The 24,276-nt window shown below is 52.8% G+C and overlaps 8 protein-coding genes across 8 annotated transcripts; 5 read left to right on the top strand and 3 right to left on the bottom strand.

The window, feature by feature from the left end:
- Nucleotides 1-685: 685 nt before the first annotated feature.
- Nucleotides 686-1,136, top strand: QC764_0033120 (uncharacterized protein; the record flags this gene model as incomplete). The annotated part of the gene is made up of 2 exons (XM_062940207.1): nucleotides 686-763; nucleotides 972-1,136. The coding sequence occupies 2 exons, from the start codon at nucleotides 686-688 to the stop codon at nucleotides 1,134-1,136; spliced, it is 243 nt and encodes an 80-aa protein (XP_062802749.1).
- A 491-nt stretch (nucleotides 1,137-1,627) lies between these two features.
- Nucleotides 1,628-4,011, top strand: CDH1 (substrate-specific activator of APC-dependent proteolysis; the record flags this gene model as incomplete). Its single annotated transcript, XM_062943977.1, has 3 exons — nucleotides 1,628-1,935; nucleotides 1,995-2,122; nucleotides 2,176-4,011. 3 exons carry the CDS (start codon nucleotides 1,628-1,630, stop codon nucleotides 3,504-3,506), a joined length of 1,767 nt encoding a protein of 588 aa, XP_062802748.1. The 3' UTR covers nucleotides 3,507-4,011.
- A 1,096-nt stretch (nucleotides 4,012-5,107) lies between these two features.
- Nucleotides 5,108-6,739, bottom strand: QC764_202770 (uncharacterized protein; the record flags this gene model as incomplete). The annotated part of the gene is made up of 1 exon (XM_062943976.1): nucleotides 5,108-6,739. The coding sequence occupies one exon, from the start codon at nucleotides 6,737-6,739 to the stop codon at nucleotides 5,108-5,110; it is 1,632 nt and encodes a 543-aa protein (XP_062802747.1).
- An 823-nt stretch (nucleotides 6,740-7,562) lies between these two features.
- Nucleotides 7,563-12,438, top strand: SMC1 (Structural maintenance of chromosomes protein 1). Its single transcript, XM_062943975.1, has 4 exons — nucleotides 7,563-7,637; nucleotides 7,731-8,143; nucleotides 8,200-11,939; nucleotides 12,005-12,438. Exons 2-4 carry the CDS (start codon nucleotides 8,113-8,115, stop codon nucleotides 12,020-12,022), a joined length of 3,789 nt encoding a protein of 1,262 aa, XP_062802746.1. The 5' UTR covers nucleotides 7,563-7,637; nucleotides 7,731-8,112; the 3' UTR covers nucleotides 12,023-12,438.
- Nucleotides 12,439-13,096: 658 nt separating this feature from the next.
- Nucleotides 13,097-14,104, bottom strand: QC764_202740 (uncharacterized protein; the record flags this gene model as incomplete). Its single annotated transcript, XM_062943974.1, has 1 exon — nucleotides 13,097-14,104. One exon carries the CDS (start codon nucleotides 14,102-14,104, stop codon nucleotides 13,097-13,099), a length of 1,008 nt encoding a protein of 335 aa, XP_062802745.1.
- A 220-nt stretch (nucleotides 14,105-14,324) lies between these two features.
- Nucleotides 14,325-15,397, top strand: QC764_202635 (uncharacterized protein; the record flags this gene model as incomplete). The annotated part of the gene is made up of 2 exons (XM_062943964.1): nucleotides 14,325-14,347; nucleotides 14,626-15,397. 2 exons carry the CDS (start codon nucleotides 14,325-14,327, stop codon nucleotides 15,395-15,397), a joined length of 795 nt encoding a protein of 264 aa, XP_062802744.1.
- A 1,247-nt stretch (nucleotides 15,398-16,644) lies between these two features.
- QC764_202730 (uncharacterized protein) lies at nucleotides 16,645-19,804 on the top strand. The gene is made up of 3 exons (XM_062943973.1): nucleotides 16,645-18,353; nucleotides 18,427-19,328; nucleotides 19,423-19,804. Exons 1-3 carry the CDS (start codon nucleotides 17,774-17,776, stop codon nucleotides 19,552-19,554), a joined length of 1,614 nt encoding a protein of 537 aa, XP_062802743.1. The 5' UTR covers nucleotides 16,645-17,773; the 3' UTR covers nucleotides 19,555-19,804.
- Nucleotides 19,729-24,276, bottom strand: QC764_202710 (uncharacterized protein). Its single transcript, XM_062943972.1, has 2 exons — nucleotides 20,114-24,276; nucleotides 19,729-20,048 (listed from the first exon to the last, which is right to left on the bottom strand). Exons 1-2 carry the CDS (start codon nucleotides 23,087-23,089, stop codon nucleotides 19,863-19,865), a joined length of 3,162 nt encoding a protein of 1,053 aa, XP_062802742.1. The 5' UTR covers nucleotides 23,090-24,276; the 3' UTR covers nucleotides 19,729-19,862.

The raw sequence follows: 24,276 nt of genomic DNA, 5'->3' as shown, positions 1-24,276 counted from the left end.
CCTGGCCCGTCTGCGACCTCCCTTTACAACGATCCACTCGATGGTGTTGACGGTTTGATAACAAGATGGATGCAGGGGTTTAATGAGCACGACACGAACCAGACGCGCGGATGCCCGTCCACGACACGTCCAACGTCGGCCAAGCTTGGAGGCGGGGTTGTGAGTGGTCGGCCCACCCCTCCCGCGAACGGCCTCTAGCCACTCAGTCGGAGGATCCCCCCATCGTGAAAGCTGGGCAGAAACAACAACAACAACAACAACATGCCCAATCGAGAGAGAAACGCAAAACAGTCATCGCGAAAGACTCAACAATATTTTCTCTCACCGTACCTCCCCTCTCCGTGTTTACCGTCAGAAGACCTCATCTCCAGTGCCCCACTCCACCACCGCAAAGATTATAGGGAGGGGTTGGTATCATTTGAGTGTGCGCTCACAGAGGGGGCACTCGGACCCGTTAAGTGTGAGGTCGAGATGAGGGGTTGTGCTGCTGCGTTGACGATAGCATACAATCATACCTTGCTAAACCAGACCAGGTTGATACTGATAGCCATCCACTGCTATCCCAACCTCCACGGACTATGTGAAGGATATGAATAGGACCTAGTAGCTGAGTGTGGGGTCTACCTACATCATGGGACAACATGCCAGACGAGAGCTTCCAAAAGTTCTATAGGACGGGGAGACAATGAGGAATCAAGGGCTGGGGCTTGTTTTTAGAGGAAAGCACGTGAATGGCCATGTGGAAAAGACGGTAAAGATTTGGGTGAGCTGTATGCATTCCTGGCGTCGGCTGGCAGTTCCAGGGAGGAGAGGAAGCTGGAGATGTTGTTGTTTTAGGCGCCGCCAAGTTTCACAGCGTAGAGACAGCCACAGGCAGCCCACGAGGTCACTGCTGTGTTTGGATGGTCCGTGCCCCTCGAGCATTCGAGCAAGGGTCTCGCTTGTTTGGAATCGGCTAATCAACGGCTTAGCGCGACTATCGCCCGTCGCCTGTTGCCCGCGCTCTCCCGCTTCAGAGGGCTTCCGTCTCTGCCTTCAGAGGGTTGGCCTTCTGTGCTTCGCCAACTTCCATCACCACACACACCTCGAGCTGTCGACGCCATCCCTCCCAACCTCACGGCCTGACGAATGCCTAGCATTATTCCGGTAGCCCTACCTTTGCAGAGGATTGTCTGTCGACTTTAGAGTTTGCGAGATTGTGGTTGTGGCGCTGCCACTTATTCGAGTCTATCGGACACGAGAACCCGCAGTTGTCTCCTATTAAGAGAGCTCCCGTTGCCCAGTCGCCCCGCCGCTCCTTGCGATTGTTGTTCCCCAAGACAAGCAAAGAGACGAGATCGCGACTTCTCCCACAGCAGCACAACAATACCATCGCTCGCTCCACAAAAGCTGTCTATGCAACTATTCACTTTTTGCGAAAACTGTTTGCCCCGCATTTCATCGCTGTCCCGCAACAATCGCGCGTTCTTTGTCCTGCGACCGACTCTTCCGACTTCACCTCTCACCACACCCGCCTCTCGTCCGACTCCAATCCAGCCTATGTAAAGCGCGCCTGTCGCCAAACCCGCGCGGCAATCAATTTCTGTGAATTTGGAAAAGGGGCGCTGAGGATCAAAGCAAGAGAAGCATGGGTATCAACGGCGACGTTTCAAACGGCGCTGCATTATCTCCCACCATGAAGAGGCCAATCCAGGAGTCACACAGTTCGGCCGCCGCCAGTGCAAGGTTGTCGACGCCTCCCCCGCCAGGGGAACGTCTGAAGGTGGAACCGTCGCATGCCGGAAGCTCGAGAAATGGACGGTCGAGTTCAAGATCCACCGACATTGGACTGGATGCCGTCGACCACGCGCTACGGCGGGAAATCGGTCGGCAGCACCGAGAAAGCACACCTGGAGCTAGTCCGAGTAGGAAACGGCAAAGGATCAACGGTGACCGGTATGTTGATTTTTTGACTTTTTTTTCATCTGTTCTTGTTGCTGACTGGTCGCTCATAGCTTTATTCCCACGCGGTCTGGCCAAGACCTCCAGGCAAGTTTCAGTCTCTTGCATGAAGATGGGTCGCCCGCGACCCCGTCAAGACAAAAGAAGCGGACCCCGCATGGGGAGCTTCACTATCAGAGAAGTGAGTCCTGTGAACACAACTGGGTGTGCCATGTAGCTAATCCTCGAATGTAGCTGAGGAGGCAAATCGGACATTCTCCCGCCTGCTGCGGACAGAGTTGTTTGAGAATTCGATACCACAGGTGTCACCGCCTTCCATGTCACCAGAGCACAACAGGCTCTCCCATGGCCATGCCACCAGATCACACACCCCACCAAACGGGCCACCACCATCATCTTTGCCATCAAATTTGACACCATCCACACCACACAAGAATCTGTTCTCCTACATGTCGCCTCGTCACAGCATTGCAGGCCATCCAACACCTTCAAGGACGCCACAAAGTCGACACGGGCCCAACTTGGACACCCGGTCCGAAGTGTACAGCTTATCGCCAGTGAGATATGGGAGTCAGCAACTGCTCCTCAGCCCACGGCGACAACCGCGTGCCGTGAGCAAGGTTCCGTATAAGGTGTTGGATGCTCCCGAGCTCGCAGATGACTTTTACCTCAACCTCGTTGACTGGGGCAACGCAAATGTATTAGGCGTCGGCCTGGGATCGAGCGTGTACATGTGGAACGCCCAGACCAGTCGCGTCAACAAGCTCTGCATGTTAGAAGACGACACCGTTACGAGCGTGTCGTGGATACAAAAGGGCACACACATTGCCATCGGAACTGGAAAGGGCCTAGTGCAAATCTGGGATGCGGAGCGGCAGCGAAGGTTGAGGACTATGGTAGGCCACACTAACCGTGTGGGTGCTCTGGCCTGGAACACGCACATCCTCACCTCTGGCTCGCGGGATCGGTCCATATACCACCGTGATGTGCGAGCCCCAGATCCGTGGATGAGGAAGCTAGTCGGGCACAAGCAGGAAGTGTGCGGACTAAAATGGAACTGCGAGGATGGGCAGCTGGCGAGTGGAGGGAACGACAACAAACTAATGGTCTGGGATAAGCTCTCGGATTCGCCACTGTGGAAATTTTCGGACCACACCGCCGCGGTGAAGGCGATTGCTTGGAGCCCTCACCAACGTGGACTGTTGGCTTCCGGTGGCGGTACGGCCGACCGCCGGATCATTTTCCACGATACGGTGAGGGGGACCGTTGTCAATGAGATTGACACGGGGAGCCAGGTTTGCAACTTGGCGTGGAGCAAGAACTCGAACGAGATTGTCTCGACGCATGGGTACAGCCAGAACCAGATTGTGGTGTGGAAGTACCCGAGCATGACGCAGGTGGCGAGTTTGACGGGGCACACTTATCGGGTGCTGTACCTGGCTATGAGCCCGGACGGGAGGGTGGTGGTCACGGGGGCGGGGGACGAGACGTTGAGGTTTTGGAACGTGTTTGGGAAGAGGGGTGGGAGGATGGGGGAGGATGGGGAGGGGGCGGAGGAAGTATAAGGTTGCAGGAGTGGGGGGTTATTAGGTGAAAGGGTTAGTGATTTTCACATGCTTTCTTGAGCCAGACGCCGAACAAGTGGCTTTTGGAGTTGGGGGCGGGGAATCAGCGGGAAGAAAGTGTTTATCTTTGCTTGCAGCGAGCAGGAGATGGATTTTTCTCTCTTTTCTCTCAATTGAGATTTGTTAGTTTCTCCTCCCCTTTTTTCATATATGGAAGGGGCAAGCGACTGACAGGTTTTTTTTAGTGTACACCATGACACGAAACTTACGAGGTGGATGACACACGACGACGACAACACTTGGGGGAGAAACGGAGCTCTTTCAATCAAAAGCAAGTGTGTTGGGTGTTTGGTGGTGGTGGTGGTGGTGGTGGTGTTGATGATGATGGTGTCTCTGGTTTGGCTTTGGGTCGGTGGGTCGGTTGGGGTTAAAGGGATCAATCGATCATCATGGATATGGAAGGGGGGATTGATGGATGGAATGGAGCTGGCTGGGTAACATGGGACATCTGGATGGGATGTGGTGGTCAATACCCGGGGCTCTTTTTGCCATCTTTCTTTCAACAAAGCGGAATTTGTTTATCATGGTTTGGTTGGTGGGAGGAGGTGTTGGGTTATGTCTTTTTTTCTTTTCTTTCTTGCTAGAGTATGAAAGCGGGATTCATGGGTTGTTTATTAATTGACTTTTTTTTAATTGTTATGGCGCTTGGTTCATTAATTTTTTTTTTTTGGGGGATAAGCGGGGCTTGTTTGTTGTACATTATTGGAAACCAGGTCATGATTGCGCTTTGTAGCTGGGTGGGTGGGTGGTGTTGATGGTGGTAGGTGGTGTAGTTACATGAAATGGATTTGCTTCTCATCTCATGCTTTATTATGGAGTCGGTGTGTGTGATTGCGGCAGGAGTCTTTATTCGGCTCGAAGTGAAAGGGTATCTTGCTAGTTTCCATGATCAGATGCTTTTATCCCGAGTTTTTACTGAGCTTGAAATGAAGCTGGCCTGTTGTTGCCCTTTACGTCGATGGCAACCTCGCTCATCCAAATGATCTTCTCCTAAATCCTTACCCAGTCACGCTCTGGATACAATAATGGGCAATGTAAGTCAACGCATATCATTGTAAACTATCTCCCCCAAAAAAAAAAAAAAAGAAAAAAAAAGACCAAGAAGCAGTAGGCCTTTTTACTATCTTCAAAGCCCTGTCGACCATCTTTTATCTTTTAAAGTCTGTTGGTTCTTTTCAAGTCCTGTTAGTTCTTTTCAAGTCCTGTTAGTTCTTTTCAAGTCCTGTTAGTTCCTTTTCAAGGCCTACAACTTTCTTTTACGCTCCATTAACTACTATTTAAGGCCTTAATTTCACTTCCCACGACGTGCAAACTCACAAAAGATGCCACATTCTCATCGAAAGTCAAACATAATATTGCAACAGACTCATTATTCTCTCATGTCAATAAAGAAGAAGCGGGGGTATATATCCGAACCAAAATCCACAATCTAACCTATTCCAACAACAACCACAACAACAACAACGCCAGACACACACACGAGACCACAAATGAAAAACAAAAAAAAAACCATCCATCCCTTCCCTCCTCGAAAAACAAAATTAAACCCCCCCCCTCCCCTGCCTCCTCTCCCTAGCCACATCCCTCGCCCCCCCATCACCAACCTCCAACCCCGTAACCATCGCCGCCGCCGGCCGTTCATCATTCAACAGCGGAATATTATCCAACCCACTCCCCCCATCCTCATCCCCCTCCCTCCTTTCATCCAGCACCTTCCCACTAATCCCCTCCCCAAGCCCAACCTTCTTCTCCTCCCCATGATCACCCCCCCCGCCGCTACCAACCAACCCCTCATGCTCACCCTGCCACCTCTCCACCTCCTTCCTCATCGCCTCCAGCTCCTTCTGAAACCTCTTTCCAAAAACGTCAATATAATACGTCGCCCCATTGTACACCGACCAAACAAAAACCACTCCCAAAAAACCCGCACTCGCCCACCTGTAGTAAAACCACAGGCTGCACGGTAGCATCGTCAGGACCGCGTATGCATATTGTATAAACATGAACGCTGGCTCCTGCAACGCCTCCGGGAGCCCCAACACAAACTTTCCGATCCAGACTTTGGAATACGATTGCCTAAGCCAGGTGAAGGATGTCGGGCGGCCGGCGGCGATTTTGTCTCTCCGGCGGACGGTGATAAAAAAGTAGTAACTCAACTGCCAGATCGCGTACGGGATTGTGGACCAGGCTAGCATGCTCAGGACGTTGGCGTAAGCGGTTGGCGAGCCAGCGGGAGAGTGCTTGATTGTGTAAATGGCTGGGAAGCGAGAAGCTTGGTGTTCGGGGGAGATTAAGTGAACGATGCAGTGCAACGTCGCGCAGGGCATGATGTGGATGAAGAGCGAGGTGACTTTATCAAACGAGTGGAAGACCAGCGAGTTGCGCCACATGATGATTGCCACGGCGTTGTTTCCAAATGCGAGGCAGTACACGGCTGTAAACAGCCGTTTACTCTTTGGAAAGACCCAAACGGATAACAACAGGAGAAAGTTGACAAAGTAGCAGAGGTCGGCAAGAAAGTAGTGATATCCCCGCTTGTGGTAGGTGTAGAAGCGAATAGGCATAAAATACAAGATCTGGATGGTGTACCACCAGTGCATGTACTCTGGCCAGCCGCCGATTAGATACCCCGAGACAAAAATGTTCATGACACCGAAGATGAACGAGATCTTCTCGCGGAGGGTGATAGCTTTGGTGTCGTTCCAGCGTTTCCCGAGTTTGTCGACCGAGTTCCTCATGCGCTTGCGGTACCGGTCGAGCTGCTCTTCAGCAGAGGGGACACGACGGCGCCATTCGTCTACCATGCGCTCGCGGGCTTGGCGGGATTTGGTGTTGAAGGCTTCGCGGGACTTGCGCACTTTCTCAGTCTGGGCCGAGATGCCCTTCTGGAGTTTCTCAAGCTGTTGTGGGAGGGTGAAGTTATCGAGCAGCTCCAAGACAGTTAGGCGGTCCAGAGGGGGGAAATTGGAGTCCCAGTCTTCTTGGTAGGTGCTGCTGCTGCCGGAGAATGAAGGGTTTCGAGAGAGACGGGACTCGGGGGAGGTGGGCGCGAGGGTTGGCGTATCGATGGAGGGGACATGTTCTTCGAGAGGAGAGGCATCATCGAGGGGGGTGCTGTTTTCTGGTGTAGGGACAGCTTCGCTGTCTGTTGATGCGACTTCTGGCTCGGCCATGATTGCGGTCTTGATCTCGAATGTCTGTAAAGTATCCTTAAACGCGGACCGTGTCCAATATTTCAGTCGAGGAGTGGAGGGGATATATGTGGCCGGTGGCCTCTTTGTCGCAGAGGTTGGGTCTAAAAGAAAGTGGAACAGCTTTGGTGCCTGGTGCGCTGCCTGAAGTGAGTAGATGGAGCAACGTCAGAGAGGGGCAGGTGGACAACAAATCAGTCAGACATGAGTTAAGAAGGTGAGGGTGAGGGTGAGGGTGACACCGTCGTGGGCAGAGTTGGCAGCTTGTGATGCAACCACCAGACCTGACTTGGACAACCAAGAAAGCGGAGAAGAAAGGTGGTGTTGACGTTGTTGCTGCATATTTAGCGTCTGCCCCAGGCCCCCAGACCCCTGCCCTCACTGGCTGCAGCGCTGGGCGTGCTCTGAGGGGCTTCGCCCAGTGGCCAGAAGGCTTGAAACGGCACCCACCATCATGGAACAGGACTTGGCTTCGGTCCCGTCCTTTGACGAGGTGGACCTCCATTTGGACCTCAAATTGCCTGCCGGTTGCATCGCAGCTCTGCTTCGATCAGATGACTCCATATTCAGGTAGCCAGACATGAGTGCCCATTTGGAAGTAAAAAGGCAGCTTTGCATTAATAGTCGGATGTTTACCTTTCACATGTCAATCATCTCCGTGAAACAGCAACTTCATGAGTGCCATGCTGTGGACAAATGATTGGCACTGCAAAAGTATCAAATCAACACATATCCATATTCTGAGCTATGCTTGGGAAGATAGTTGATAGGCCTCTTGACTATCTCTGAAGGCATACTGACTATCTTTCAAGGCATATTACGAACTATCTTTCGAGGCAGACTGACTTTTTTGTCAGGTACCTATGGTTCAGAATACAATGTGCGTTGCCTTACTTGTCTACAGCGTAGTGCTCACGAATGCACCAACCATAGTCCAAAGCAATATCAACTAACGTAGCTCTTGAGAAACTAGCATAGCTCTTAAGCAACTAGAATAGCTCTTGAGCTACACTCGCTCTTCAAGCAGACCGTCATCTTACACATGGCTACAGAGCGCCAACTAACCCTAACCCTTTAGACAGATATGGCACGTGCACCCGCTCCCCCACCATAACGGCGCCCTTCCCGTCGCGATGGTAAATTCAGGCCGTTCAGTTATGGTCCTGGCGCGATTGAAGACTGCTTCACCAACACTTCTTTTTCTTCTCGTATCTATTTCTGCGCGCGTTTTCGTCCCGACCGTCGCGCCACTATTTTTACGGGCCATTTGACCGCGCAATTGCCCTTGCGAATCCCCTCCATTTGACGCGACTCTTCGACAACATCCCGCTCCGCGTGTCGGGGCCACCGCGACCATGGGGAAGCTCCTTCGCCTCGAGCTTTTCAGTACGTGATACCTGCTGGCTATGTCTTGTAGGTTAAAGCTAACAGTGCTTTCAAAGACTTCAAGTCCTACAAGGGCCACCACACACTCTTGTTTGGCGACTCCTACTTCACCTCCATCATCGGTCCCAATGGCTCCGGTAAATCCAACTCGATGGACGCCATCTCCTTCGTCCTGGGCATCAAATCGTCACATCTGCGATCGTCGCACCTTCGCGACCTGGTTTATCGCGGCCGGGTCATGAAAACTTCGAAGATCCAAGACGATGGCACAGCTGCACCAGCCACCAATGGCCACACCAACGGCGTCGAGAATGGCGATGACGATGGCTCTTCGCAAAGAGCGACGAGAAACGACCCCAAATCCGCCTGGGTGATGGCCGTGTACGAAGATGATGCCGGTGATGAGCAAAGTTGGAAGCGCACGATCACGAGCAACGGTTCTAGCGAGTACCGAATCAACGACCGCGTGGTTACCGCCCAGCAGTACAACGAGGCCCTCGAGGCGGAGAACATCCTGATCAAGGCGCGCAACTTTTTGGTGTTCCAAGGTGATGTCGAGGCCATCGCTGCGCAGTCACCACAGGACCTCACACGCTTGATCGAGCAGATCTCGGGTAGTTTGGAATACAAGGCCGAGTACGAGAAACTCCAGGCCGAGGAAGAGCAGGCTCTCGAAAACCAAAACTTTCAACTCATCAGAAGAAGAGGCATCAATGGCGAGATCAAGCAGTATCAGGAGCAAAAGAAGGAGGCCGAGAACTTCCAGAAGAAGACAGAGGAAAGGGACGAGGCCGTTATCACTCACATTCTGTGGAAGCTGTACCACTTTCAACGGGTGATGGATGAGTCAAGCGCCCAGATTCAAGAGCACCAGGAGAATCTCAAGGAGTTCCGCCGAAACGTTGAGACATTCGAAAAGAGGCTGGAGGCTGCGCGCAAGGAACAAACCAGCGTTGCCCGTGAGGTGCACAAGATCGAGAAGACGATCAAGGCCAAGGAAAAGAGCATTGAGGAAAGAGAAAACAGCCTGGTACCAATTGATGAGAAGATCACACAGAGCTCCCGGGATATGGAAATGCTACGAAAGAGGATTGCCGATCTTAAGGAACTCCGCGACGAGAAGACGGCGGCTGTGCAAAAGTACACAAAGGACTTGGCACAAGTGGAAAAAGCGCAACGACAGTTTGAGAAGCAATGGGCCGAAACGCTGAAGAAGCAGGGCAAGGAGCTCAGCGATGCGGACAGGAAAGAATACGACAAGCTGCAAGCAGAGGCGATGAAGAGGTCAACAGACAATCGACAAAAGCTGGATAATCTGCGACGACAATTGAAGAGCGACGAGGCGACATTCAACAGTCTTGGTGGCAGGATAGACAACTTCGAAGCCAGCATCGACAAACTGCAGGGTGAGGTCCGGGTCATCACAGAACGCCGGGATGCTTGTCAAGACTTCATCAGGCAGATTACAACGGAGATCGACGCCAAGAAAAAGGAGTACAACAGTGTTCAGTCGGAGCGTATTAGGATCAATAACACCCACACTGAACTTGAGGAGAAGCTCCGCGACGTCCTGAGGAAACTCGAAGATGCGGACATGGGCAGGCGGCAGAATGAGAGGGAGACAAGGACGCGCAACATTATCAGCGACCTCAAACGCATCTACCCTGGTGTTCGCGGGCGAGTTGGTGAGCTTTGCAAGCCGAAACAGAAGAAGTACGACGAGGCGGTCATCACTGCCCTTGGTCGCGAATTCGACGGGGTGATTGTCGACACCGAGAAGACAGCTGTTGACTGCATCCAGTTTCTCAAGGACGGTCGGCTCCCCTCCATGACCTTCATTCCGTTGGACAACATCAAGGTAAACACCTCAAACTCTGCCGTCAAGGGCATTGCGGGTGCCAGATTGACCATTGACACCATCGACTTTGATCCAACGCTGGAGCGGGCGATTGCCTATGCCTGCGGCGGGTCCGTGGTCTGTGACAACCTCGAGGTGGCCAAGGAGATTGTCTACGGCAAGAAGATCCAGGTCAAGGCTGTGACACTGCAAGGCTACGTGATTCACAAGGCCGGTACCATGACGGGTGGTCGCTTGAATGAGGACAAGGGCAATAAGCGCCGGTTCGAGCAGGTTGATGTTGAGAATCTCACGCGTTTGGCTGAGAAGTTCAAGGACGACATTGCCAAGTTGCCACGAGCGGGACGGCGAGGCACTGAGGACAACCTCCAGAACGAGATTGCCTCTCTGGAGCAGCGTCTTCGCCTGCAAAAGAGCGAGTTGGCTGCCTTTGAAAAGAATCTTAAGAGTAAGCTAAAGGAGCTCGACAACGCGAAGCAGGAACTGGCGAGCTTCCAGCCCAAATTCGACGACAAGAAGGGCGAGCTGGAGCGTACCCGGGCAACCGTGGGGAAGTTCGAAAAGGCCATTCAGGGCGTCGAAGATAAGATCTACGCCGACTTCTGCAAGAGGCTTGGATATGAGAACATTCGTGACTACGAGGCCCAGCAAGGGACTTTGGAGCAGGAGGCTGCCCAGAAGCGCCAGGCATTTGACATCCAGAAGAAGAGCATTCAAAACAGCTTGAGCTGGGAGACGTCACAGCTCAGCTCCAGCACTGAACGAGTAAAGAACATGGAGCAACAACTCAAGCGGCACCAACAGGAAGTCCAGTCATACCAGGAGGAAAAGAGCAACATTGAGGAAACCATGGGCCAAGACCAAGACGAGCTCGAAGCCCTCTCCGAAAGCCTAGAGGTTGTCCGGACCAGACACGCCGAAAAGACCAAGAAGGTCTCGGAAGCCAAGGCCGACCTCCAAGGAAGAAGCAAAGACATCGACGCCCGACTAAAAGAAATCTCCAACCTCGAGTCCGTCGTCCAAAAGAACAGCGCCGGCAAGTTCGCCCTCCTGCGCCGCTGCAAGTTGGAGCAGATCCAGATCCCCCTTAAGCAGGGTTCTCTAGACGACATCCCCAACGAAGACGTCCTCCTCCAGAAAGACCAAGACGCCATGGACGTCGACATGGACGAAGACGCCGAGGCGGACGAGGTCCTCGAGGCGGCCATGGACGACTACGGCATCGAAATCAACTTTGACAACCTCGACGACGACCTCAAAGACTCAGACGATGACTTTGAAGATAAGCTCCAAGAGCGCATATCTTCCCTCACGACCGAGCTCGAGAAGCTCAACCCCAACATGCGCGCCATGGAGCGTCTCGAGTCGGTCAAGACCCGGCTCCAGTCAACTGACAAGGATTGGGAAGACAGCAAAACCGCCCTCAAAGAAGCCCGCGACGCGTTTTCTAGAGTCAAACAGCAGCGGTTCGAGCTCTTTAACAAGGCCTTCAGCCATATCCAAGAGCAGATCACGCACGTGTACAAGGATCTCACGCGGAGTGATGCGTACCCCTTGGGTGGGCAAGCCTATCTCGACATCGAGGAGGACACGGAGACGCCGTACCTATCCGGGATCAAGTACCACGCCATGCCGCCGCTCAAGCGCTTCCGGGACATGGAACACCTGTCGGGCGGCGAAAAGACGATGGCGGCGCTGGCGCTGTTGTTTGCGATTCATAGCTACCAGCCCAGCCCGTTCTTTGTGCTGGACGAGGTGGACGCCGCGCTGGATAATGCGAATGTGGAAAAGATCACAAAGTACATCCGGGAGCATGCCGGGCCGGGGATGCAGTTTATTGTGATCAGCTTGAAGCCGACGCTGTTTCAGCACAGCGAGAGTCTTGTGGGGGTGTATAGGGACCAGGCTGCCAATAGTTCGGAGACGTTGACGCTGGATGTGAGTACCTCTTTTTGCTTTTACCTGAAAACATTGAGACAGGTTTGCTGACGTGTGGGCTGCAGTTGAGGAAGTATGTATAAACAACATGGCTAAAAGGTGTATGGTGGGAATGGGAAGGGAAGTAAGTAAATAAGGGGGACTATGGCTTGGTCGGGGTTCGGTTGGTTGGTTGGCGGAGGTGTTGGGGGTGTTGTTGCTACCTCTTTGTTTTATGTTTATTTGCGTGGCAGGGTTCTCAGGTATCAAGGGAGGCGATATCTTTTTTTTCTTTTTCAAGGAAATACTACTTTTTGCTTGTTTTCATTTCTTGTTCATCACACTTTTTCCAAATGTTGCTTGCTTTGGAGCGAAGGCACACGAGCGATAGGGACTGTTGATGATATCAGAGCTAATGGGAGCTCCTCTCAGTTCTTGTTCTCTCTTTTCTTTCCTTCCTATTGTCTAAATACAAATACCACACTCTATTTGGCCGTTGTTGTCCACGCACACACACACAGCCTTGGTTTTCCGCTCCACAACAGCTCGTCGTCAAATTATAGCTTTCGAGATGTGTGAAAAGAAAAACATGAAAAAAAAAACCGGTATATACCAGACCAGACCAGACCCCCCGAAACGCCAAACAACCCAAACCGAATCCCCCGTCAGTTGGGTATGGGAAAATGCAAAGAACACATGCTGATGCCGCCTACCTTCCGCTTTTTGTTATAACCTGTCCAAAAGATTAAAAAAAAATTGAAAAACGCTGGTGCCATAGGGGAGTGTTTCAGACTGAAGGTTTTATGACATCTCCTCCAGCACCCCCTCAGCCACACCATCGCTGCGCTCCACGCTCACATCCAGCAACGCGAGCCATGTCCACGCCTCCAAATCCCCATCTTCCCCTACCACTTCTCTCAAAGCAGAGGCCACCCCTACGACTTCCTAGAGGGGTATTCTCGTTCAGCATGGCCGGTCTCTTTCCCACCATGACCTATAATTAGCCAACCAAGTTTTGTCGTCCTCGGAATAGTAGCCGTCCGAATCATCGTCCTCCGATTCATCCTTGCCCAAATCCACACCCTTTTCATCATCTGTAGACTCATCCTTCACGGCCACCGCTCCAGCAGCCTCCGAATCGACCCCCATAAAATCCTTTACAACCCCAGCAACCCCCCCTAAACCACATCCTCAAACTCCAAATCATCCTCCTCATCCTCCTCCATCTTAAAGCTCATCTCCCCCTCCACCTTCACCCTCTTCCCCGCCCGTCCACCATCCCCCCCATCCGCATCCCTCATCTCAAAGCTCACCACCGGGGGCGCAGCCGTCGCAGCCGGCGCCGGCACCGAGCTATCCGTAATCCAACTCGGCAGCGCGTTCTCCCTCAAAAACCTCTCCTTCCTCTTCCTACTCTCAATCAGCTCCGCCTCCTCATTCCCATCACTGATCGTAACCTGCATCGTCTTCGGCCCCGTGTTCGCCAACCCCTTGACCGCAGACGGCTTCCCCATCCCCCCCACATCCTCCACCGGCACGCTCGCCAAAACCTCATGCATCGCCTCCCGTACAATCGGTCTCGCCACCGCAATCGCCTTGTCAAAACTGCATTCTGGCACCAGCCCCTTGTCGATCTGCTGCAGCATGTCCGTCATGAATTTAAACTGGTTATTCATCCTCGACAACTGCTGATGACCGGGTTGCTCCTGCTCTTGACTCCTCTCAAGCACAGCCTCGCATCGTAGACACAAGAACCCCTCTATGCTCACGCTGTCCAGCACTTCCAGCTGCGTCCACTGGGATTTACACCTGGGGCAGGAATACTCCTTGCTTTCGTCCTGTGGTTTGGCAATGCCCTGCATGTCCTTGTCTGTCTTGTAGACGCGCCATTTGATGGCGTCGACGGTTTGCTGGTAGTCGATGTAGTAGTATGTCCTGTTGACAGGCCGGGTTTTGCCCTCGATGACTTCCGGGCGGGTATGTACGGTTAAAAACCGGGCGTCGCGAAGGGAGGCGCAGAGGCGGTGGAGGTCTTTGGTGTTCATCTTCATGAGATAGGCTAGCTCGTCGTCGCGGAGGCAGGAGTGTTGGACCAAGGCTTCGATGGCGAGGACTTCTTGGGTGGTGTGGAAGGCGCGGATGACGGAGCGGATGAGGATTTGGGCTAGGGAGTGGGAGTCGGACATTTTGGGCGGTGGTGAAGGGGAAGTTGGCTAGGTGTTGGTTGTGGTGAGAGAAGAGGGAGGTTGTCGTCGCGATGGCGCTCTTGATGACGAAAGGCGAGCGAGCCAGGCCGGTGTCGCAGTAAAGGAATGCGGGTTGGCTGGCGCAGATGAGAGAAGTAGGAAATGCCCACACAAACGAGAGACTTGTCGGGTGTAATGTGTGTCGCGGGCGGGTTGCAGGATGGAGAGAGAGCGAGAGTGGGAGTGAGGTGCGCGAAAGTCTGTCGCCTGGTGGGAAGAGGCAGGTTGATCAAAAGGCAGAAATTCAAGGTTGGAGGAGGCTGAGCCTTGTCACTTCACTTTCTCTTGGCACCCAGCAACTGACAAGACGCGGCGCAAGGATGTGGAGCATCCGGTGATTCGGTTGGCGGCCGCCGCTTTGTTCTAGAAGAAAACGCTGCTAAAATCAATATTATCGCAGCTCTTATCGATAAGGCGCAACTTGAATTGACATCCCACCCCTTGCGACTATTAGCTACCAGCATCACCACCACACACCTCAACTCTCTATTCCAGCCCCTCAAATCAAGCCATACCGCAGATTTCAACTTCCCACCACTCACCATGGCCTCCTCCGACCCCACCCCTTCCAAACCCCCCTCCGATTCCCCCACCCCTCCCCAAGGAGGTCTCCTCACCCCCTCACCCAAATACCACGGCACCCCCCCCCTCCAACACCACCTCCAACTCCTCGCCGCCTTCTCCTCTATCGCCGCCCTCCTCATTCTCCGCCGACAAACCAAACTCTCCCTCTCCTCCCCCCTCACCCACCGCCCGCCCTCGGTCTGGCAAAAAGCCCTCTTCTACTCAGCCACCTACCTCTCCTTTTCCGGGCTCGCCCACGACTACACCGGCAAGTCAATCTACAAGCGCACCAACGACCGTCTCGACTCCCTCTTTTCCTCCTCCTCCTCTTCCCAATCATCAAACTCAATCTTCAACCCCCTTCCCGAACAAGCCCAGCGGACAAAGCAGCTAATCAAGGAGGAGAGGGAGCGGAGGAGGTTAGCTGAGGGTAAGCCGCCAACAGAGGCAAAAGAGGAGGAGGAGAAGAAGGGTGTCATCACCAAGATATGGATGGGGGCTGAAAAGGACGGGTGGCAAGAGAGAAGAATGGAAGAAGAAAAAAAAGCGCTGGAAGAAGGGAAGGGGTATGGGGATTTGATTATGGAGCAGATCTATGAGGTTTTTGGGTGGGGAGGAAAGAAGGACGATGAGAAAAAGGATAAACCGGAGGAGAAGAAGAAGGATTAAGTGGTATCATAGTAATCTGAGTCAGAACGAGGGGCTTGCAAGGGGATGATGACAGGGCTCTAAAACCATTGTATGAGTAGGATGGGTTTTTGGCTTTTTGGCGGGATCTGCTCTTTGGACGGCGTTGAAAAGATCCTTGTATATATATATATATATATCACATTCGACATGATGGCTCGAGACTACCACAAAATTTGTATTCATGTTTGGCACCTCTTTTCATTCTGCTTAAAGGGTGCTTGCTGTGTTGACACTAACAGCTAGAAACACGTGCCATAATACCATCGAGTATTAATCATAGCTGCTGACTTCCCATTGTGCCTAGAAACGACTGCCGATTGTCTCACGGCAAATGATACCACATTCCAAACTCACACTACCCTCTACTTCTTCTCCCCTCCAGCCGCAGCCGCTGCAGCAGCAGCCTCCCTCCTCAGCTTCCTCGCATTATTCTTAGCCTACTTCTTAGACTCCTTCTCCGCCTTGGCCCTGGTCCTGTTGTTGGCGATCTTGCTCTTCGACATGGTGAAGGTTTCAAAGGCGAGGTTGCTGCCGATGGAAAGAAATTACAGCTGTTTTCTGATGACTAAAAGTTGAGGTGAAGGTCAAGGGTACGGCCGAAGAAAGTCTCGCGGCCAGTTGGTTGTGTTTCTTGAAGGAAGGAGCTTTCTTTTCAGAGTCAATTGGAGGCAGGCGCATCCTGTCGCATCGCGGTTGCGAACACTCTAGAAAAAACATGTGGGTCCAAATCTTATCTTATCGACATGCTTGGCATCCATCAGCCTTTACTCAGAGCAAGGAACCACCAACCAAAGGCATCAGTTTCTTGGACTAGACAGAGCTTTATGACTAGAGAACTAATTCCTAGAGATGCCTAGCTCTCCGAAACACATGTTGGCTTGTTCATCACGGCCCTCATTTGTAAAAGGGTGCCAGGAGAAGTGTCCATCCAATGGCAACTGCGCCGTCGGCACCGATTAAGGTTATGAAGATGGGCCCCGAAAGCTTGGTTCTCCCTTCTCCTCATCAGGGTTCGGACTTTGTCCCGGGGTAATGGCAAGTGGGCTTGTCTTCGAGGCTTTGGGGGAGCACGAGGCTGGTGCTCCGAAATACGTCACCTCTGCGGCTGAAGAAGATCCTTTGGAGAGGTTCGCTGTCTCTTCGCAAGACAGTTCTTGATTCTAGTCAAGATCTTAGCTTGGATGAACGGGTCTTGGCAAGCCAGTCTGGATGACCAGGTAAGGCACGGGAATCTGTCTGAAAGGGCACAGTCGTTTGCCAGAACCCGGCAGTTTTCGTCATAAAAGCTCAGGATGAAACTTCACGGGGACACAGGTTGCCCTGGACCATCCGATCTTTGGGCGGCAAGATGCTGAGGTATGGCCATGTTTCCAAAAACAGAACGAATCCCAATGATCGGATGTCAAGAGTCTGAGAATCAAGTGTGGCGGCCTCCAGTATCCCAAGCAGACAAATACGAATAAATGGACTGGTGAACACGCGCAAAGGTTCAAGAAGCATTGAGCACAGCCGCCATCTGCTCCACTGATCTCCGGACCCTACTGTCCCACTGCCGCGCCGGCTGGTTGGAGACCTTGGCGGGGGGAGACGTCAGCGTGTGTGGCCGCGTCGTTTAAAGCTTGAAGCTGAGCCCACTGATTTGATCACACAAGGTCTTCGTGACGGCGCCTGATCGCCTGATAAAACTGGAAACCTGGTTTACTTTCTTAAGGAACGATTTATTTTCTTCTTCTCCCTTCTTAGCATCTGCGCATTCCAGGTCCCATCTCTTCATCATTGATTCATTCCATGCGTACCACATGTCAATGATATCCACCATTGTCACCACGGCCATATCAACATTTAAACTTCACTCGACCTTCTCGGCAGCTGCAGCAGTGAGACGACCAGTTAGGCATTTTACCTAGGCCACTTGGATATCATCATCAAGGTGGAAGAAATCTAGAGGTGGGCACGCTAGAAAGTGGGAACATTTGGGGAACATACTGCGACGTAATTTCCCCTCTTGATCCCCAAACCCCAGACACTCGGAGATCCCTGCTCCCGCTGTGCCGAAACACAACAGAAGGGGATCCGCCTGTCAATCGCCAGATTCCCAATTCCTCCTCCTGTCAATCGAACATCCAAAACCACCAAAAAAAATAACAAACCAACAAACAAACCGGGCCTGGGTTCGCTCGCTGGAACCACCCGTCGCTCATTTGTATTGTTCCTTTTGCAACAACAAAAACCCTCGTTTACACGGAACCACCTCCTCCCGATCATTACGAACCCCCTTTGGCGACCACCACCTGCAGGCTCTCCTGCCGCTGTTTATTACGCTCAGGAGCCAGCCCCCAAAAGAATTAGCCCGTCATGGCTTCCAACGAATACTACAGTCAGACGTCCCGAGCTGACAATCAGTACTACGGCGGCAACGACCAATACCGAACAGAATCCCCCTCTGCTTACTCGGCGCCCGCCCCGGCCTACAGCTCCCACCACAATCTCGTTGGACCTGGGAAGGACCGGCCGCCGGCGGCGCAAGGTGTGTCTCCTTCACCTTTCGAAACCGTTTTCGACGATCATGTCTATCCGGCAGCACCATCCTCAAGCCACCAAGCGCGCCGCCTAAGTCAGCAAGACACGAGCTACCGCCCCCTCTCGCGGGTGCCCTCTGATGAAATGCCTGCTTACAATCATGCCCCAGATGACATCCCGCTGCAGGACAACATGCAGAAGCACCCTTCGAGACAACACATCGAGATGCAGGATCACGTCTATGATACTTCGTCGTCGCAGCACCAGCAGCCGCCGAACAAACCACCGAGCAAAGGGCGGGTGAGGTTGGGGGAGTTGGGCATGCTGGGGTCGGGAAAGAAGAAGATACCGTTTGTGGTGTATTTTTTTACTATTGTTCAAGTTGCAGTTTTTATCGGTGAATTGGTCAAGAATGGTATGCCGCCTTTTTTAAATCTCCCTCCCCCCTTCTCATCAACATTGTTAACTTCCCCACCCCCCCCCATCAGGCACCTCGACCGGCTCCCCAATCATGATAAAACCCCAATTCAACCCCATGATCGGTCCCTCCCCCTACATCCTCATCAACATGGGTGCCCGCTTCGTCCCCTGCATGCACAACGTCAAGGCCATCCAAGAAGCCGAAGGACCCGTCTCGTGGCCCTGCCCCTGGTCGACCACCAACGAGAACACATGCACCCTCTCGGAGCTCTGCGGCTTCGGCGGTGTCCAGCAGCCGGGCCAACCGCCGGAACCGAACCAATGGTTCAGATTCATCGTCCCCATCTTTTTGCACGCCGGTCTGATCCACATCGGCTTCAACATGCTGCTTCAACTCACACTCGGAAGGGACATGGAGAAACACATTGGCTCGATCCGGTTCTTTATAGTGTACATGTCGGCCGGCATCTTTGGTTTCGTCATGGGGGGTAACTTTGCCGCGACTGGCATCGCCAGCACGGGCGCATCAGGTTCATTATTCGGGATTATCGCACTCACCTTTTTGGACCTGTTGTACAGCTGGAAAGACAGGGTGAATCCCACAAAGGACCTGATGTACCTCTTTATCGACATCATCATATCTTTTGTCCTGGGTCTCTTGCCCGGTCTGGACAACTTCAGTCACATCGGCGGGTTTTTGATGGGGTTGGCGCTGGGGATTTGTATCCTTCACTCGCCCAACTCGTTGAGGAGGAGGATTGGAGAGTCGGATGTTCCCTATGCCAACAGTCAAGTTTCGTCTGGGTTTTTGAAGGAGGGGACGGTACCACCGTTTTTTAAGAATCCCGTGGGCTTTTTCAAGGGGAGGAAGCCGCTTTGGTGGGGGTGGTGGTTGATTCGGGTGGGGGCGCTGATTTTGGTGCTGGTGGTGTTTGTGTTGCTGTTGAATAATTTTTATATTCATCACAAGGTTTGTGGGTGGTGTAAGTATTTGAGTTGTTTGGTAAGTCTTCCTCGGTGTTGGGGGCTGATGATGGGGAGAAGATGCTGACTGGAGATTATAGCCTGTGAATAACTGGTGCGAGTTGGGGAATTTGACTATTACGAGGGATCAGGAGACTGCTCAGCAGCAGCAGGCGGCGAAGAGGGCGGTGGAGGCTTTGATGGGGATGTCGAGACGGGTTTTGAGGGGTTGAATAGACGAGAAGAAGAAGGTGTGGTTTTTTGTTGTTGCCCCTTGTTATTGGGTGTCAGAGGCATAAAAATATGCATAGCATTGGCGTTTAGGATTTTTGTTTTCACAGCTGGCTTTGGTCAGTAATCGGTTAGGGATTATCATTACCTGCCTGTTAGAAGTGGGCGGTGAGTTTACTTTTGTGCAGAGACAGAAAAAAACTAGCATTGTCAACAAGAAAGAAAAGAAGTATTGATGTATTCATAACCCCCCCCCCCTTCTTTTTCTACCTGAGTTTGTTTCTTGTGCGGTCTAGTAAGAACACTCCCTCTAGAGACCATCCTCCTCCTCCGAACCAGACTCATACGACCCATCGCTCATATCCTCATCTTCATCCTCCTCTTCCTCATCCTCACCATCCTCCTCATCAGCCTTGAGACCATAGTCATCATAAAAGTGAGTAAGCGTCTGAACCTGGGTCTTGTAACCCCTCTCGCCCAGCGTCTTGACGATATTCTACAACATTTTCATCAGCAATCATATCCCATTGGTAGGTAGACAGGGGCAAGGGGCAAACTCACCTCCTCCATGATCGGCGCACAAGTAACAACAACATTGCTCCTCCCCGGCTCAAAAACCGGCAAGATCACCTCCCTCATCACCTCCCTAATCTCCTCCTCCGTCACCTCCCTCACCCTAGCCAGAATCTTCTTGTTCCACCCCTGCTCCAACCCGCGAACGACAGAAATCATGTAATTCTGCTGCGCCGCCGCCGTCATGGTAGACTGCTCGTCCGCCACGCCAAACACAATCGAGCTGACCGCACCCTCGATCAAGTGCCTATCCAGCGGCTCCTCGCCCGAGGCCAACTTCGCAACCGTCGCGCGGGAGGCTTCAATGGCCTTGGAGGCGTCGGGGGAGCGGTAAACCTTGAACTGGAGGTATCCACCGTCTATCTCCCTCGAAAATGAAACCCCGTAGGCAAGACCGTTGCCTCGGACGGCGTTCCAGAGCGGGCCCTCGACCGCTTCGAGGTAGGCTTGGGCGACGAGGAAGGCCGGGAGGAGGGGGGAGGAGTAGGAAGAGAGGCCGGTGGCGGTGGAGACGGAGTAAGAGCTGTCGAGGGTTGTCATGGGGATGATGACTGATCCTACTGAACCAGGGGATTGCCCTTCTTCGTTGAGCATTGCCGAGAGTTTGACGATGGGGAGGACGTCCTTGGTTGGGTTGAGGTCGGGGTGGGAGGTGAGTGCGTCCCAGGCTGCGACTGGGTTGGAGAGTTTGGCCACGTCGGCGGTGACTAGCACGCGGAGGTTTTGGAACGAAAAGAGAGACTTGCGGAGTTCCTCGAACCACCCGAGGACGGTCTCGGGCTCTTTCTCAAGAAGCTTCTTGAGGCGACGGAGGTAGACCGCCTTGACGAGGGTGCGCTTCGCAGACAGGTAAGCCTCGGGACGGAAGTGGATGGCCATGTCGACTTCCTGAGCCATGGTCCGGCCATCGCGCTTAAGCTCGGGGATGTCGGCAAGGGCTTTCACGATGGCAGCCTTGATGCGGACAGGGTCAAAGACAATGTCGAACATGAGCGTGCGCAGCCAGTCGATGATGGTGGTGTACTTTCCCGGGTCTACCTGGAACTGGATAGCCAGACCCTCGTAATCGCTTAGTCTGCTGGCCGAGCTGATGTGGTAGCTGATTGTGTCCTTTTCAAGCTGCTTGACGACTTCCTCGAATTCGAGACGCTTGCCATCCCGGATGACGGGGGAGTTGAAGAAGTTGTCGGTGAAGAGGGAAAGAAGAGGCTTGTGCTTGACTGCTGTCTCAGAGAGGCCGACATGAAGCGTCAAGTGCACAAAGTTGGACGGAACATCCTCAAACTGCACAAAAAGGGGCTTTCCTTGAGGAGCTGCATCGATGATCTTCTGCGCCTTGTTGTCCGAAGCACCAAGGGCACGAGCCTTTCCTGATCTCGCGGTCAAAGACTCAATAAAGTGAATTGACTCGGTTCCAGGAACTGGCCACTGATCCAACACCTCAGGAGGAATTGGCTTCTCGTTGTTCTGCTTGGCAGTCTCGAGCTTGTTCTTGAGAGCCTCGAGACCGTCCTTTCCGAGCTCCTCCTTCCTCTTGGCGATGCGCTCCTCTTCGCCAGCCTTGAGCTTCTTGGCCAGCTCATGCGATGGCTTTCCGAGAATAGAGACGTGATGGGCGTCAGAGATCCACTTCTTCAAAAAGGCACGCCACTGCTCATCAGTCCACTTCTCGAGCACATCATACTCCTTCAGGGTCTCCAGGTCTCTCAGGGTAGAGCCGTCCCGCTTGCCAAACAAATAATCCGTAATAATGTTGCTGGCATAGAACTGCTCGGAGGATTCCGCCTGAAGCTTCACTTGGCGCTTCTCACGCTGGAGGCATTCATTGATATAGTTCATATCAAGAGGCTTCGAGGCGACTTCCTTGAGAAGGTCAACCAGGCGCTGCTCGACAAAGGCAAGCTTCTCAGTGGCAACACCAGTTGGCTGGAACCAGATGACGGAGTTTGGTCTCGAGTCCCACCAGTACGAAACCGAACTAGCCAGCTGCTCTCTCTCCACGATGGTGTTTTCGATGATGGAGACCGACGAGCCGCAGAGGTAGGTCATCAAGATGTTAACCGCTGTGCCCTCGATCTGGTCGATGCAACTGGGTCCGAAGAAAGCCACAAGGATTTCGCCGGTGGACTCGTCTTCTTCGGGAAACTCGACCGTCTGGACAATGGTCTTTTCGAGAGGAGGTGGTTGGGGAGAGTCAACGAATGGGCGCTTGAAGCTGGGGTTTGGTGGTGGGATATCATCTTTGATGCTCTCCTCAAACGTGTCCAAGATCTTCAGCAGGTCCTCGTGGTCAGCCTCACCAGTGATGATGACAGCCAGATTCTGGGGCTGGTACATGGCCTTGTGGAATTCACGAATTCTGTTGGGAGTCAAGACCCGAAGCGCCTCCATCATACCGCCAGTCTCGTATCTGAAACCAATATTTTCAGGATACAGCAACCGGCGAGCCTGAAGATCCATCAGCTCAGAGCTGCTGTACTGAAGAGCTTGCATCTCAGAGTATACGACACCGGCATCGTTGCCCTCGCCGTCAATGTGATGAACCTCGGTCACACAGGCATCATCCGTGATGTTAGGGAGAATGACATGCTCGAGGTAGACAGGGAGGATCTGAGCAAAGCCATCCCACCCGGCAGTTTCAAGGGTGTAAGCGGTGTGGTCGACGGCAGTCCAGGCATTGGTGTTGGAGTAGGCTCTGCCGGCCAGCTTGTCGAGCAGGCCCTTGTACTTGTAGCTCTTGGAGCCCATAAAGACCAAATGTTCCAATGTGTGAGGCGCACCAGAGTCGTCAAAGATCTCGGTGGCTAGTGTGAAGTAGCCGTTGACCTTGGGGCCCTTGCGGTCGGCCACAATAACCTGCATGCCACTTCGCTCAGAGACGTACTGGGTGATGCCAGTTGGGGCATAGTCGGACTGAAAGCTTTGGACCTTGCGGAACCGTGGTTTTTGAGCCTCGGTCGACATATTGGCTGTGTTGATGATGGTTATGGAAGTTGGTATGGAGCTAGCATCATGTCAGCGAGAGCCCCAGTCGTAAAAAGAGGATGTGAAAAGTCCAAATGAATATAAGAAATAGGGATACGGTGATCTTCAAGACTAGGGCACAATAAGGGAAGGCCAACGGGTATATCGTCTTCGCAAAGTAGGTAGTGTGTTAGACCGGAGCATACCCATGGTCATAGCAAATCGTCGCTTCTGATAGGCCCGTGGTGATATGAAGAGCTCCTAGTCCATAGGAGAGCCACCCAAATAGCCGATACCAGGCTGGCATCTTGATACTGGTAGTGTGGCCAGCCTAGAAAGAAGCAAGGGGACAGCTGAGAAACCAAGAGGGCAAGAAAAATGCGCAAGGTAACACTACCAGCTGCTGATATGGATAGCTATCACACATGTCCAACAAGACGGCACCAGTCAAAGAAAAGACAAGACGATATTGGTAGCTGGGTGAGGAGGGGGGCGTTGAGCTACTGCGCTCGAGTCTGACATACATACCGGTGTATAAGGCGTCTGCTGCCTAGCCACCTGGTCAAGGGGAGAGGGCCAATGATGGTCGACAGAGGGTGTGCCTACCCCAGGTTTCCAGCTGATGTTCAGCCTGGAAGCGACGGGCAAAGAAATGAAAAGATACCGAGATAAAATAGATACCCCTCTCTTCCTGCAAGGCTGCTTGTTGCTGCTGCTGCTGTTGTTCCGATGGGTTTGTAGAACACAGGAGCTATGGGCAGTCAGCACTGTTTGGGCTGTTGGTTGTTGCTAGTTTTTGGCGGGGTAGCTGCTGGGTGGGTTTTTTGGTGTGTTTGGGGTTGACGAATCAAAATGGTGGCTTGTTCATCAGGGTTCTTGAACCCAAGGGTTGGGTCCTGGTTCAATTTATATGAAAAGTGAGATCTTGGACCTGCCCAAAGAGGTGTTCCTACTAAATACAATCAGTGTCCCAGCGGTCTCTCTGACAGATCTGAAGTTCGAAATGCCCCGCCGTTTGGATGGTGGGACAGCCCGGCAGGCCCACTAAACTTCAGACGGTCTGGCCATCCATTGGGCAGGAGCTTTTGTACAGAACATGCAGTGTTCTGCTGATGTTGGATAGTCCCCGCGCTTTAGATATTGGGCATTCTACCTGTGTAAGCACTCAATTTCTGCGCAGGGGCGAG

Source organism: Podospora pseudoanserina, chromosome 2, assembly GCF_035222485.1.
Source record: "Podospora pseudoanserina strain CBS 124.78 chromosome 2, whole genome shotgun sequence".
In the NCBI taxonomy this organism is placed as follows: Eukaryota; Fungi; Ascomycota; class Sordariomycetes; order Sordariales; family Podosporaceae; genus Podospora; species Podospora pseudoanserina.
The sequence above is the reverse complement of the archived record's forward strand: the minus strand, read 5'-3'. Positions and strand labels throughout refer to the sequence as shown.

Bases quoted from the DNA above. Each gene is read 5' to 3' on its own strand.
- SMC1 (XM_062943975.1), top strand. From the start codon at position 8,113: ATGGGGAAGCTCCTTCGCCTCGAGCTTTTCA. The intron at 8,144-8,199 runs GTACGTGATACC...GTGCTTTCAAAG, and splicing joins CCTTCGCCTCGAGCTTTTCA to ACTTCAAGTCCTACAAGGGC.
- QC764_202730 (XM_062943973.1), top strand. From the start codon at position 17,774: ATGGCTTCCAACGAATACTACAGTCAGACGTCCCGAGCTGACAATCAG. The intron at 18,354-18,426 runs GTATGCCGCCTT...CCCCCCCATCAG, and splicing joins CGGTGAATTGGTCAAGAATG to GCACCTCGACCGGCTCCCCA. The intron at 19,329-19,422 runs GTTTGTGGGTGG...TGGAGATTATAG, and splicing joins ATTTTTATATTCATCACAAG to CCTGTGAATAACTGGTGCGA.
- QC764_202710 (XM_062943972.1), bottom strand. From the start codon at position 23,089: ATGTCGACCGAGGCTCAAAAACCACGGTTCCGCAAGGTCCAAAGCTTT. The intron at 20,049-20,113 runs GTGAGTTTGCCC...AAAATGTTGTAG, and splicing joins GTGCGCCGATCATGGAGGAG to AATATCGTCAAGACGCTGGG.